This window comes from Hippopotamus amphibius, chromosome 2, assembly GCF_030028045.1.
Source record: "Hippopotamus amphibius kiboko isolate mHipAmp2 chromosome 2, mHipAmp2.hap2, whole genome shotgun sequence".
Lineage (NCBI taxonomy): Eukaryota > Metazoa > Chordata > Mammalia > Artiodactyla > Hippopotamidae > Hippopotamus > Hippopotamus amphibius.
In genome coordinates, this window is record NC_080187.1 from 45,232,720 (window position 1) to 45,248,353 (window position 15,634).

At 39.7% G+C, this 15,634-nt stretch overlaps 1 protein-coding gene across 3 annotated transcripts in view; it reads right to left on the reverse strand.

Moving 5' to 3' along the window:
• The window catches only part of PCSK5 (proprotein convertase subtilisin/kexin type 5), a 453,108-nt gene that overhangs the window by 246,634 nt on the left and 190,840 nt on the right, over window positions 1-15,634 (reverse strand). For all 3 annotated transcript variants that reach the window (XM_057721743.1, XM_057721745.1, XM_057721744.1), the window contains exon 9: window positions 9,309-9,409. In XM_057721743.1, coding sequence (XP_057577726.1) covers window positions 9,309-9,409 — 101 coding nt within the window. The remainder of the gene's footprint in view (window positions 1-9,308; window positions 9,410-15,634) is intronic.

The following is a 15,634-nucleotide window of genomic DNA, read 5'->3' on the forward strand; positions in this document are numbered from 1 at the left end:
AAAATGGTTTATCTGCCTTGCTCCCAAACCAGGACTTCTCCAAGGAGAATCTGGAATGATCTTGAAAAAATTTAATCAAATCATATCTCCCTCCTTAAAAGACTCCATAGATCTTTATCATGCTTACCTACTATGATGCCATATGTGTACTGGACTTGTCCAACCCTTTCCTCACACTAGCCATACAGATCTTCCTACTTCTCAAAGCTAGTAACCTTGTTCCAACCACATGGTCTTCCCGGCTCGCTCCTCCCTCTCCCTGGAATGCACAGGCCAGTTCTTTATAAGGCAGACTTCTCCTGTTTCAGGTCTCAGCTAAAATGTCACTTCCTCCCAGAGGTCTCTCCTTAATCACTGTATGTAAATATATCTGTTACTCTCCATTATTCTACTTTGTTTTTATTACTTATCATTTGCTTTTTTTTACAGACTGCCTCACCAAATAGGATGAAAGTTCCACCTCTGTCAATACACCAATCAATTCACGATACCTAGCATAGGAACTGTCAATCAGTAGACCATTAATACATGTCTGTTGAATGAATGAATGACTCCATCTAAGGTCTATGTTACCAACACCTTTAGTCTCCTTATATACCTCTCAGAGATGAGAAAAATGAGATTAGAAGTTCCCTTCCAAACTCTCTTCTTCTACCCTACTCCTTTTTTGGTGTACTTAAACTGGGAGAAGCTTCCTGCCTTGTATTTTCTCAGAGTGGTGTCATTCTTTATAGAAATCTCAGGCATAGTGTCCATTCAGATGAGATTCTCGCCAAGGTGGTGGAGAGGATGGTATATCGTAGATAATGATATAATTGTTATGAAATTAGTCAAATCCCAGAGGACACTGTAAAGACCTTGCCCACCCCCAATCTTTCAGCATTACTGCTTAGGTTAAATCACAATCTGAATATGCAGAACACAAGACATTTCTAACATATGATATATGATACTTGAAAATGACATCTGACCAGGTCTACAAGGAAAAACTCTGGGGATTGCAACAAGACTGAGAACTACTCTTCTCGAGAAATAATCTTTATTATTACAGTGATAAGAGCAAAATACGTTCAGTGAATAATCACCTAATAGCTTCTCTGTTCTCAGTTCAGTCTCTGGGCAACTCAACCATCCATCAAGTTTCTCGGTTCCCCCGTCTCAGGAAAGGGATGGAAAACACTGGCTAAATCTCAAGATAACACGAGGTGAATGAGCCTGGTGACCAGGGCTTTTCTAGTAATAAAGGATACCTTTGGAAGGTGTATTGTTTTAAACCATCGACCATTAGTTGAGGTACAAAGTTGAGTCCAGTGAAAACTGGCTTCTACATAATTTGAACTTGAAAAGTACTAGAGGACACAGTGTATTGTCTGTGTGTGTGTGTAGACATAACAAAGCTATTTTCATGCACGGTCCTGGCAGAAGGCCCGTGGTAACTGCTTTGTGAGTCTGGTTACAATTATTTTACTATAGGGAACAATCCAGGACAGTACATCCCTTCCCTGTCCGCTCAGTCTCACGTGGAAATGTGTGCTATTTCTACCTCACAAACCTCTTTTTCAGCTCTCCTCCCTGACCACGTTTTAATTTTCTTCACCCTCCTTGCAGTATACAGCCCAATCATTCATGCCAGAAATCTCAGCTACATTCTAAGCCAGAACTACAACATTACAATACATGAGAAACTTTAAGAGTATGTGAAAGGAAGGACGTGTAATAACTCTTTCTTTACCCTGTAATTATATAGAACCTGGGCATATATGCCTGTATTCTATCTGTGCATGTGCTAAGTTCTAATTGAAATAAAGAAAACTCTTCTAAAAGGAAAGAGTTGGTATATTCTCTATTTCACCTCAATCACCAAATGCATTTGTGCCCTCCTCACCCCCCAAGACATTTATACAGCTGAAGGTGGCCCTTGGGAGAATTTTTAATGGAACATTTTATACTGAAATGTGTTTTTAATGAAAACAAAACAAAGGAGATAAAAATAGTTTACAAGATATCAGGCCTAAGATGCTAACTCCAATATTTAGAAATGTTTATGCCTATCATACCTTTCATATGTGGCCTCCCTTCAAGATGGTCAGTTCTAGAATTCTGAAGCCCCTCAGTTACTTTAACTCAGTTTGTTAAAAACTCCAGACTCCCTCTCGACTGTCTTAGGGTATTAACGTCTCACAATAATTGCATCCCAAATATTTTGGGTAATTGCCCATCTTATTTCTGCATTGAAAGTACACACAGGTAAGAGAGAGATTATAACGAAAGGTAAAACAAACATATAAAGTGGTTAATGAATGGGAACTGCATAAAGTTTATATAGATGGACTTTCTAGGTTTATAAGAAATGCAGATGGTAAATTTAAATTCCTGAGAAAAGAATTTTCGGGATAGTTTTTTGAAACCAACAGCATATGGTGTGACTTCCTGTGGCCCAACACATCTTTAATTCTTCACACGTTGATCTTTCCACGTCTCACATTATCCCTTCCACTGAAGACCAAAGGTAAAGGGACTTCTTTTGGAAGCTAAAAGAGGGAATAACAGCATGTCTTTATTTTACCCAGGTTAAGCCCAGTTCTAAGGAATGATAAGTAAACCGGGTAAGAGATGAGTTGAGGCAGTATGTGAGAGGAGTCACTATGCAATATCAAAGAGAGAGGAACTGAGGGGTAAGAATAATATATGAAATTGAGCAATTCTGTTAACCTCATTTCCCTTCTATGAAAAACAAGAAGGTTGGAATAGAAGGATTAATTTAATGTGTGTTTAGAATTAACCTTGTTTAAAACATGGTGCTTATTGGATTATCGAGTCTGATTGTTTCTATTTTCATCCAAATCCTGCACCCTCCACCACCTTTCCACCAACACTATTTCACTGACTTTCTTCTTTGTGCATGAATGTTAGTGTCCATTTGCCTCCCAATGAGATTATAAGATCCTTTGAAGGCAAGTGACATATTTTACAAATACTTGAATTATGCCCTGCCTAATTCACTTAGCTCCTAGCATGATGCTTTAAAAATTATTTTTAGTATGCAATAGATATCAATTACATACACATAAATAAAGACTGTAAGGTACAATCTTTAGTCAAGGAGTTTAAGCCTTGTTTAGAAGATAATACGTGCAAAAACATCTGTAGTACAAGAATAGAAACTAAGTTATCTAGAACTATATTCTCTCTACATATATTCTACAATCTTATTCTACATATACCTATATGGTACATTCTATAAACCAGTGGTAGTATGACCACTGAAATAAAAGAGAACAGATAGATGATAACAAGAAAGCAGACGAGCCTATCTAGGAATGTGTGTGTATGTATGCATGCATATATGTAGCACACCAAGCGCAGCTAATGTTTGATATCTACCAGATCTATTTCTAGTGTATACAGAATACATATATGTATACATAGAACAGACGTGTAAAAATGGGACATATATCATAGAGCATACAAAACAGAAGAGAAAAGAGAAACAGCTGCCACCCCAATTGATTTAGTTTCTAAATTTAGATCTAGATATGTTAGATGATCTCAAAGGATAGTATCCCCGTGGCTCCTGCGATATGAAATCTGAGGAAAAGCCTTTGGGTCACTTAAAACAAGAATTCGTAGCAGACTGCATCAGTCCTAAATAATTTCAGATGTTTCTACCCAACTCAGTCCCTTTTATTTACCATTCACACTGTGCAATATTTCTTCTTTGCTGAGTACATATTGTTCAAATTTCCAGTCAGACCACTTGCAATTCAAGGCAAAAAGGTTTCTTTGGTGAACTTAAATTTTGAATTTCCTGAACTAATGCTGATAACTTAACATATAAAACACTCTACTAAAACAGCTTTCCTTTGCTAATAGTTGCAGACTCAAGGCAGGAAAACTTTCAGTAAAACAGAGTTTATGATTCTGAACACTATGTGTTTATGAATGTCAGTTATTTCAACTCTATTTTATAAACCATTTTATGTGAAACATCATTTGCTAGCAACATATTTTTTTCTTTCTACAGGTCTGGAGTACTGGTAACATATACTAGAATTGAGATACAAAGTACCTTACAAATGTGACTTGATGGTTTTCTAGGTTGCTCACTCACAGCTATTTGTCACGTTTCACTACTTTCTTCATTTAGGAAACCTGCTCTCAGGTTCCTGAGAAAACTAAAAATAGAATTACCATATGATCCAGCAATCCCACTCCTGCGCATATATCCAGAGAAAACTCTAATTCAGAAAGACACATGCACCCGTGTGTTCATAGCAACACTATTTACAACAGCCAAGACATGGAAACAATCTAAATGTCCATCAACAGATAAATGGATCACGAAGATGTGGTGTACAAACACACACACACACACACACATACATTAGAATATTATTCAACCATAAAAATGAACAGAATAATGTCATTTGCAGCAACATGGATACAACTGGAGATGATCATACTGAGTATGTCAGAAAGAGAAAGACAAATACTATATGATATCACTTATACATGGAATTTAAAATATGGCACAAATGAATTTATCTACAGAACAGAAACAGACTTACAGACATAGAGAACAAACTAGTTGCCAAAGGGGAAGGGGTTAGGGGAGGGATGGACTGGGAGGTTGGGGTTAGCAGATGTAAGCTATTATATATGGAATGGATAAACAATAAGGTCCTACTATATAGCAGAGAACCATATTAAGTACCCTATGATAAACCATAATGGAAAAGAATATTAAAAAAAGAATGTATATATATGTATAACTGAATTGTACAGCAGAAATTAACACAACATTGTAAATCAACTATACTTCGATAAAAAAAATAAAGAAACCTGCTCCCAGTACACTTATTTTAATCAAACTTTTTCAGTTACGCTATATAAAAAGACATCATTTTAAGTAGCAATGGCCCAAATGATTAGCTTGCTTGTAATCACTGATTACATGTTCCCTGTTCACTCAACTGAAAAATGAGACAATTACCCCCAAATTCACAAAGCCAAACAACAGAAATATAAACTTCTGAACCAATACATACGTGATGAGGGTACCCCAACACAGAAACAGTTTTCTCCCCCTCTCTTTTAAGATGCTAGTGTTTTCTCTCATTATGAAATTGCCCATGATTTTCAGAAGGGAAAATATTTTGAGCTTCTTGCACCCAGGTAACATCTTTGGGAGCAGGAGGAAATTGTTTAGTAATTAGAGAGGCAAAGTTATGATCAGACTGGCAGAGGCAGCTGTAGAGCTTAGAGAGGTTCAGACTCATGAAAAAAAGGAAAGGAGGTAGGTTTTTAGAAGAACTGAGAATCCTTCCAGTCTTGAGAGTGGTACACTTTTACTCAAGGATCTGGGCGTGTGTTACAGTGGAGTTTGTTGCAACACATGTTCTTACATACCCCATAGGATAAGGATGGCCTAGGAGTCCTATTAGTTATCAGAGCCAGACTGTTGTTGCATTCAGGTTTAAGAGATCTGAACACTTTTAGCTTATCTGTTTCTATGTTTTGTATTTGTTTTCCCTTCCCTTAGTTTCCTAAGAAGATTTTTCGGAAAAGCTCCAACCTTAGGGGAGCAAGAAGACTCAGAATGCAGTGGGGTCAACAGTTGGAGTAGCATCCAGAATAGGACCCACAGTCCCACTGATCCAGGCAAATCTGCTGCTGCAAGCAAGCACCTGGGGACATAAAGGAAGCAGGCTGTGGAGAAGCTGGGAGGCGGGAGTTTGCCCCGAGTAAATACTACTGTTATCTCGTCACACTAAGAGAAGCGATGCATTTCTCATTGTCAGGCAGGGAATGCTGGGGCATGCAGCTGGACAGGGACTGGCAGTCCCTGCCTACAGCTTTTCACCGGAACACAGCCTCATCCAGTGACTCATCTGACCTGAGCAGAAGGTGCATATCTGAAGTGTTGGACAGAGTCCTGGGCCAGGGTTCTGTCCAGCTCTGGCTTTCTCTCTTCCCTCCTTATAAGGGAGTACAGTGACCCACCTCCCTGCCCAATCCTTGTTTTCTCTTTCTGCAGTTTCAGTTACCCATGGTCAACCGTGGTCCAAAAATATTACATGGAAAATTCCAGAAACACAATTCATAAGTTTAAATTGTACACCATTCTGAGTGGTGCCATGAAATCTTGTACCGTCCAGCTCTGTTCCACCTGGGCTCCCCAACCATGGCTTCCTGATCCAGATCACCCAAAGATGACCCTCCTCATCATCAGGTCAACAGTTGCCTAACACGACGTCCAATGCCTACATCATTCACTTAAGATGTTTTGAGATAGACCACATTCACATAACTTTTAATACAGTATATTGTTATAACTGCTCTATTTTTAGTTGTTGTTCATACTGTACCTAATTTATAAATTAAACTTTGTTATAGGTATGTACTTGTAGGGAAAAAAAAAACATAGTGTATATAGGGGTTGGTACTATCTGTGGTTAAAGGCATCCACGGGGCGTCCTGGAACACGGATAAAGGGGAACTACTATCAGGCTCTTCAACTTGTGATAGTAAATGTTGACTCTCAAAAGACCAGGTTTAAGTGTTGCTAAGAAGTATTAGTGGTGGAAGCTGGGTGATTGGGTGAGGAACACTTACCAGGGCTAAACTTGGCTTTAGAACAACTGCAACCTTGGTACTTCAGCTCCTTGCTACCATTTCTTACTTTTAGATACTTTTTCTCCTGAGGGAGGCCCATTGTTTATTCAACGCTCATTTAACAGCCATGACGGACCCACTCTTTAGGTACGTAGACCTCTTTCCCCTAACTTTCAGCTTCACTTACAGGCACAGATTGGCCTGTAGAATAAACCGATGCAAGAAAAGGTTTATTCTTTCTCATCTGATCAGGTTGCTTACTATCTACTTTGGCCGCATGATCGGACTAGACTGTTTAAAATCTTAAAATACAGTGGATTTTCTACATAAACCGTACCTTAGGACCGTCCTTCCACCCATCACAATTTTGGCAAAAATCAATCTTAAAAAAACGCTCAAAATGCAATGGAAAAGAAAACAGGCAGCTTTCCAGTGTGTTCCCTGGCCCCAAAGCAACCTTATCCAACTGAGTGTGCTGTTTGAGGCATGAAATTAAGGATTTTTCATTTGAGCTTAAATAGTGGTTAAGAGAATTATTGTTGAAAATATTAGTGTTATAGTAATATTTCAAGGAACTGAGTAGCATGTAGTTGTATAGCCACGGTTATGGTACCTGGTTGCCAAATTTGAGATTGCATCTTTTTTTTGGGAAACGGGGAGATGCAGGAAAAATTCCTGATTTTTTTTTCAGTATTTTGTGGACAGGGGAATATTCCAGAGAAACAACCCACAATTTCAGAATGAAGACAATATATTTTTCAAAATCCAATTTACAGTCACCAAATTAAAAACACAGACACTTAATCTGCTGTCAGAACAGTCCAGTGAAAAGTTATAAAGTGAGAATGGGATAAGTGCCAGTTCCTCACTAAACTTTTAACACTTTAAAAGATATAAGATGTTGAAATGATTTCATATTTAACCCTGTCAAAACAAAAGAAATCCAAACCTTCACGGGAGCTTGACTATCTCTCAACGTCAGTGCTTAGGAGCAGGAAGCCACCAAAAGATATGGTACCCGCTATGGTCTGAATATTTGTATCCCCTCAAAATTCATATGTTGAAACTTAACACTCAATGTGACAGTATTAGGAAGTGGGGTCTTTGGGAGGTGATTAGGTCACGAGGTTGGAGCCCTCTTTAATGGGATTAGTGCCCTTATAGGAGACTCCAGAGATCTCCCTTGCCCCTTTCTTCCCCTATGTAAGGCTAACTAGGAAGTGGGTTCTTGCCAGACACTAAGTCAGCTGGCATCTTGATCTTGGATTTTCCAACTTCCAGAACTGTGAGAAATAAATGTTTGTTGTTTATAAGCTACTCAGTTTATGGTATTTTGTTACAGCAGCTTGAATGGAATAAGATAGCACCATATCCAGAGCCTGTGTTCTTCTGCCTGTCTTGATCCAAGGAGTTACACGTGACTTAGCAACTTACGGAATCCATATTACATTGAGGCCCAACTGCCTTGACAGAGGCTGTTTGCCTTACACAGAGTCAGCCGTAAATGTTGGGAAGCAACATGTACTGGGAATGAAACAGTACCATTCTTATTAATAGCTGAGTCTCATCATAATTCTTGTATTTTTTTCCCTGTCATCTACTATTGCTCTACATCAGCATCTTTCCATTCCTCCCTGGAAAAATGGGAAAGTATTTGGAAGAATACTTATGTCATTACTTCAGTTCCTTTTTGTTATGATCCTCTTGTAGGGATGGCCTCAGAGTTCAGGCCCACAAATCCCTTTTATAAAATCCTTGGATCAGGTGTACTTGGAATTCAACATGTTTCCAGATATGGTGTCCATAGCATGTGGTACACAAAACTACCAGTGGGGTCCAAGCCAGCACCTCATAATCAAATACATTAATACTTCTACAGGGAAATGTATGAATTTTCACAATAAATAAATACTGAAAATAGCTTCAAATCAGTTCAGGGCAAGCTTTGCCATCAAATGAATTTTGATGTCAAATTTGCAAAGAACAACTTTCATCTTTCAGGGCATTTTGGTTTTTGAAATTGAGGGTAAGAGAGTGTAGATCCCTATTAGGTTTTCAAGGAATTAAGACAAACTAATCTATTTGTGCTTAGAGAAAGAAGAGACGAGACCTACTGTCATATAAATCTAACCTAAGAACCTTAAATAACCTGAGGGGGCTTTTCAAAAGGATCTTTTAAATACCAAATTTGCCTACATTAAGAAGGACTGAAGTTAAGTGGGTTGTCTTTCTTCCTGGGCTCCCATCATATGACCTTGACATATTTTGTTCCCCAGAGTGAGTCTGTGACAGTTCTATTGTCATGGAATCTGAGCTGCATTGCTGTCCTGCAGGGAAAGGAACCAGAAGTGGGCAGACCTAAGCGTTCTGAGACTCACAGAACATTCTCAGACTAGAATAAAAACCTCAACAAGGCAAGAGTGTTGGAGCCAACTGGCATGCTTGCACTATGACTCCACAATCAAGTAATTACGCAGTTTAATTTTTTTAAGAAGACAAAAACCAAAAAAGTTGCCTTTGCCCTTAATAGAGGAGAACCTTCTTTTAAGCCCTAACCTTTGAAGTTTTAAAGGTGGAATTGGGAAGATTATATTCTGGGTTGTTGTGTTGGGGATTATATACTAGCGAAGGGGTAAACTGTCCTTGAGCTGAGGGGCTGTCGCCAGTGGACATATATGGAGATAAAGGCTTACTTGGCTTCCAGGGCCAGTGCAATGATGCCTGCAGCCATGGGGGCTGAGGCCGATGTCCCAGTGTGGTTGTCCGTGCAACGCTGCCTCAGATCCGTAGTGATCTAGAAGACACAAGTGGAAAATTTAGGGCTCTGGGGGCAATGTGAGTCACATGCAAGTAGAGAGAAATTTACTCATAAAACTGGAATGGAGGGGTGTTGAAATAGTTCTTTTAAATTCCTTGTTCCTGTGCTCCTGTGACTGTTATCACTTCCAGGGAATTGCCTGTGTAAATCAACTTTGAAAAGGGAAGGGTTTGGAAACTGGATTCCACTTGTGTTACACCCAGGGTCAGGACTACGGTGAGCCTTTGGCCCCAAACATACGGGTTGTGCAAGTGTCTCCTTAAATTCTACACACTACGCACCTCACTTGCCTCACTCTGGTCCTAGCTTTAGTTAAAACGAAAGTTCTTTCATTACCCCGACATTTTAAATAATCAAACGTGTTGAGCCAATAACCAGACACTGAGTTAAGCACTGGTAGCATAAGGAATAAAAGCACAGGGTCTTGTTCCTGCCCTCCCAGAACTATTTTCTTAGAAAAGAATTGTGCTGCCCTAGGAAAAACATTTGCTTACAGACTCGTTTTTAGAACACACAGAAATGTGACTTGGATGAACCATGATTTCCTAATAGATTTAACACAAACACTAAAAACAAGGTTGAAGGCAGTGCACTTGATGTGAAATTAATAGCACTAAGTGCATGCTTGTATATTATAGGAGATTAGCCATTTTCCATTTTTCAGAAATCAAAATGTGAGAACTAGATAGTTTTTTCCTTTTGGTTTGAATCCAGCTCACTTCAGCTGTGGCTGAATAGCAGGCCCATCAGCAACGGCCGTTGTTTCTCAACCTCTGCTTCATGATCATTTCACGAAGGAAGAAAAATTAAACGCAGGATGTGCATAACAAGAGAAATAACGCACTTTGGTATGTGTCTTTGTAAACCACTGTAATATCTAAGATTTAAAAAAATTCCTCCCTCCCTGATAAGAATCCTTTTTTGCCCCCTTTAGGCTTCTAGTCCCCCTGTTGGGAAGGTACAAAGCTTGTGAGGTGAATCTAGGAGTCTCATTGCAGTTATTGGAAGACACTGATAAAGCTTGCTCAGGCATCAAGACAAGTATATTGCCCATATCTTACAGATAAGAAAACTGAGGTGAAAGGTCAGCAGAAAGGGGAAGAGAGGTAGTGAAAAAAAAAAAACCCTGGTTTTCTAAGGTGCATCCTTCAAAAGAAGCATGCAGATTAACTGATTTGGAAAGAAATCTGCTCATCTCCCAATGACTGCATAACTCTTTAGAAATGAGTCCTCCCCTAAAAGTTTCCTCAGTGTCACATGAGGATGTCTGAGGGGACCCTTTAATTATCTGTTATGAATTGACATTGACATCCCGGTGATTTAGTTTCACACGAGGCCATCAGTGCTCATTGTCTGTTCATCATGCCTTTTGACACCTCTAATGTTACCAGATTAGCCACATACAAGAGGTACTGATACAAAAGAAGTGGGAGAAAGAACAAAAATATAGAGAACCACATAGATAGGTGGTGGGGAGAGGAGACGAGCCTTGCACTCTTCTCTGGAATAACTGAGTGCTGGGCAAGACCCCGACTGCGTGTTTGGCAAGTGAGGCAAATTGTTTCTAGATTCACAGACTTGATTAGCCAGCCACCCACAATGATTAGTGAGCCATCCACTGAGCCTCCACAGTGGACGTCAAGATGTGGAGAAAGATGTCCGGGTAGATAGAGTCCTACCCACCTCTACATTAAGAAACTTCTGAGATTTTCCAACTGTGTTTTCTTTTTTTAACTTATTATTTATTTATTTTTGGCTGCGTTGGGTCCTCGTTGCTGCACACAGGCTTTCTCTAGTCATGGTGAGCAGGGGCCACTCTTCGTTGCAGTGCACAGGCTTCTCATTGCGGTGGCTTCTCTTGTTGCAGAGCATGGGCTCTAGGTGCACAGGCTTCAATAGTTGCAGCACGCAGCCTCAGTAGCTGTGGTGCACGGGCTTAGTTGCTCTGTGACATGTGAGATCTTCCTGGCCCAGGGATTGAACCTGTGCCCCTGCATTGGTAGGTGGATTCCTAACCACTGCACCACCAGGGATAGTCCCAGATTTTTCAATTGTTGACTTTCGAAAGGTACTTCTTTTTTAGGGGAGGGTAGTGCAGGTAAAAAAACACATAACACAGATTTACCCTTTTAACAGCTTTTTAAGTGTACAGTACAATATTGCTAATTATATGCACTTCGCTGTATAATCCTAGAGCTCTATGACATTTTCACCTTGCATGACTAAAACTCTACCCATTAAACAACTCCCCAGGCCCCTCTCTCCAGCCCCTGGCAACCACCATTCTACTGTTTGCTTCTGTGACTGTCACTGTCCTAGGTACCTCATGTAAGTGGAATTATACAGCATTTGTCTTTTTTGTGACTGGCTTATTTCACTTAGGATAATGTCCTCAAGGCTCATCCATGTTGTAGCATGTGGCAGGATTTCCTTGTTTTTAGGCTGCGTAACATCCCATTGTATTATATAATATATTTTCTTTATTCATTCATCTGTCAATGGGCATTTGGGTTGCTTCCACCTCTTGGCTCTTGTGAATAATGCTGCAATAAACATAGGTGTGTAAATATCTCTTCCAGATCCTGTTTTCATGTCCCTTGGATACATACCCAGAAGTGGGATTGATGGATCGGTAAAAAGTGATTTCCATTTCATTTGAAATTATGGGTGAATTTGCAGCCTTATTTTCCAAAGGCCTGGTCCCTAAGTCAATGCATAAACACCCCAGAGGCAGCCTGTTTCCAGGTCTCCAGATACGCTGTTGTTGAGAGATGGCCTTGCCTGCATTCTTCTCATTTTACCTCACCCTCATGGTCACATTCCTTTGCCAAGTTTTATTTTTTTCAATGACTTGTGCCTGGATTCAAGATTTTTCATGATGTTTTCTCACTTGGCTCATTTTGCTTATTCTTCAGGGGCACCAGACGCTTTCAATGCACAGAAACAAATCCAGAATAAACACTCCAAGTGTGTGCAGCATTTCTGAGTGTAATAAATAACCACCTCCAGTCAACCTCAAACGTGAACAATAAAAATTTTATGCTGTTGGGTTTGCCACAGGAATATGCCCCAGCCAAATAGAGTCAGCAGGTATATACACAAATGTTATATATGTAAATAAAAAGCTACTCAGTACTTTTATATATAAACGCCAGTTTTCTGTTAAATGCTATTAATATAGGCAAGCTTGTGGAATGATACAACATCGTCATTGTGCTTTTATTTTTTTTTTTTTCCCAATTACTTTAACTAAAAGAAACTTGAGTACTGAGTAGGGGTAGAAAGGGAGTGGAACAGGAAGGTGATGGAGAGGGGGGAGGTTAAAAGGAATGGAGTGAGAAGAAATAAAAACATCCTCACTCCCTTCTCATCCTGCTCTAAGTGAAAATTCCAGCTGGGTCATTTCAAGAGGAAGTTACTGTCGGTGGAGATATTTAGGTGTAAATTACTGGAAAGATCTAAGGCAGGGTTTTCATCATTAAAAGAAACCACAGCATCAGGAAATTTTTATGTCCATCTTTAGAAAGAAAAGGCAAAGACCACCAAGGAGCATGCAATCTTGAAGAAAAATGATGCTCCCCAAACTGGAACCACATGGGGTAACCCCATTAATCACAACACACGCACACAAGAACTGACAGTGCAATTTAAAGGAAAAGTTGCATTCAATGGTTGGCCCACATTATGGGGCTGGGAGTTCAGAGATTTGATATGTGAAAATGGGAACAATAAAGCACATGAAGTTTCGATTCCATTTTAGAATGCCTCAGAATTTGGTTTTGGTCCCACTCGCGCATCTTGCATGCTCCAAATTCCCTAAATTCACTACCCAAATCAGAAACAGAATTTTTCTCCGCAGAACTTCTCAGATTGCTCAAAAAAATATCATTTCTGTCCATCAGAGTGAAGGAAACAGGAGATGACACCAGGCCCCACGCCAGATCAAAGCTGTCTTGATCAGCAAATTAGATTTTCAGCTTGTGTCGGGATGGGTAGCAGATGGGATTTTGGACTCCACAAAGTTTGGGATGTCATCTTGATTTGGTGAGAAGGGGTGGGTACTGTTCAAGTCGAGTCAGGCTTCTGCTGAGAAGAACCATCCCTTTTTCTCATCCTAAGCTCTTATTTCCTTATATTTCACATTTTATTACTTGGGCTGATTGGGTCTTTTATTCTAGCCTGTTGATGTAATTCTTCAGGGAATCTCAGTTCAGATTGAGTCTGGCCATAAATGACAAGTCTTTATAGCAACCCCACAGTTAAAGAGTTTCTATCTCCCTGATACCTTGTGATCTGTTTTATTTTGAAGGTGCCATGTTGTCTCATATCTGTTAAAAGAGCAACTGAAGAGATATTTTTAAAACATGAAATGATTCTGTCTGTTAGGTTGAACTTGTTTCTGGTGTTGATTTGGATTTGGATTAGAAATGTGCCAAAAACCCCTTCAAAAAACCTGTTTCAGACACAGCTATGGAGGATAAGGGCAGAAACTGAAACTTAAATGTGTTAAAGAATAAAATAGGAGAAGATGATTTATTAAGCAGAGCAAAATAAAAAGGAACCAAGGACCAACTAATGCTTTCTGCGTTCACCAAAGTCACAAAGACTGATTCAATCACGACTGACAAGAGCACACAAAATTCCACCCCCACGCTGCAATGAGAATCCATAACCAGAAAGTGCAGACGTAAGGTTTTGCTTATAAATGTGAGATTACTATCACCAAAGAAGGATCCCATCTTATATCATTTTTTTTTGCATCTCCATAATGTTCAGCTCAGTGCTGGGTACAGAGCAGAGGTACAGTATTTATCTGTTAAGTTGAATTACTAGTGTCAAGTTCCATTATACTCATTTTGCTCTATATTTTAAACTCTCCACTTATTAGGAAAGACTTCAAGGTTACTTCTTTATCGATTCTGCAGATAAGACTCACATAAACTTATAAGCAGCCTACAAAAATTATATGTGTATGTGTATATATACAATCCAGGGGCTAAAGGATAGCCTTTCCTCTTACTGCTACTATTGCCAATACCAGCTGCACTGCTTCTAAAACCACCACCACCAGCAACTTGCAAAGAGCAAGGCAATGAGCGATAGGTGTGTACGTGTGTGCACACACCTGTGCATAGAAAACTATACTTGATCCACAAGAACTCTGCAAGAAAGATATATTGATACTATTTATTAACTAAGGAAATGGAGGCTCAGAGAGACTCACGAGCCCAAGGACATGCAGCCACTAAAGAGCTGTTAAGTGGTGAAGTATTAAATCCTGAAATGGCAGCAAAAGAAAAAGCTGAGTGACGGAGTGTAGTCACCCATGAGAGCAAAGGTGGCAGTTCCCGACCATCACCAGCAATCACGGCGGAACCGGCCTTGGGATCCAGCCCCCATCAGCCATTCTCCTTTGGGCCGCAGTTAAAATCAGAACTTTTCAGGAATAAACTCTCCTTCCTTCTTTTTAACATTCTCAAGAGAATATGGATCAAATGTCTATACAAACTAAACACATCTGGATTTGCTAGTCTTTCACTCGTGAAAAATCATGACGTTTCCCAAATTAGAGAGATGACAGTAATGGCTGCATCTGAATAACGAATTGGGTACTGGGAGAGGGTACTTGCTGCAAAAGGAAATGCGTAGCTGCTTAGGAATATTAAAAGCATAAGATAATTCCTCCACGTGGAATTGGTCTTTCAGGCCAACCCTGAAATACCTCGAGCAGCAAGTTTGTTTTGAACACAAATAAATAACATGACGTCAGAAGAGGCCTGAGCAGAGCATATATTCTTTAAACCTTGGCTCATAAAACACCTCCCAGGAGGAACACGATGGACCCCATGTTCCAATCGCTGAGACAAATTACTAGAGGAAAAAAGGCAAAGGCTGAGCAAGTCCCAAAAGAAAGAGATAATTTAATGATGGGAGTGAGTGGGGAGAGAAGGGAGCTTTATCTCTAACAAAGAACTTGGGAGAAATTCAGGAGATAGTGAAGGGTTATATAAAGACAGGATCTTTAAGGCTCCTTGATACAAGGATGGTTGGACGTGCAGCTTTATGTAGCAGGATTTCTGCCTGCAATTTCCTATGTGAAATACATTGTCAAATGTTCTTTCCCTCTCTCCAACCTACCAGTAGAAGGAGATTCTCTGAAAGAGAGAAAGTGCCTACCTGCCTCCTGTGATTATATAAACC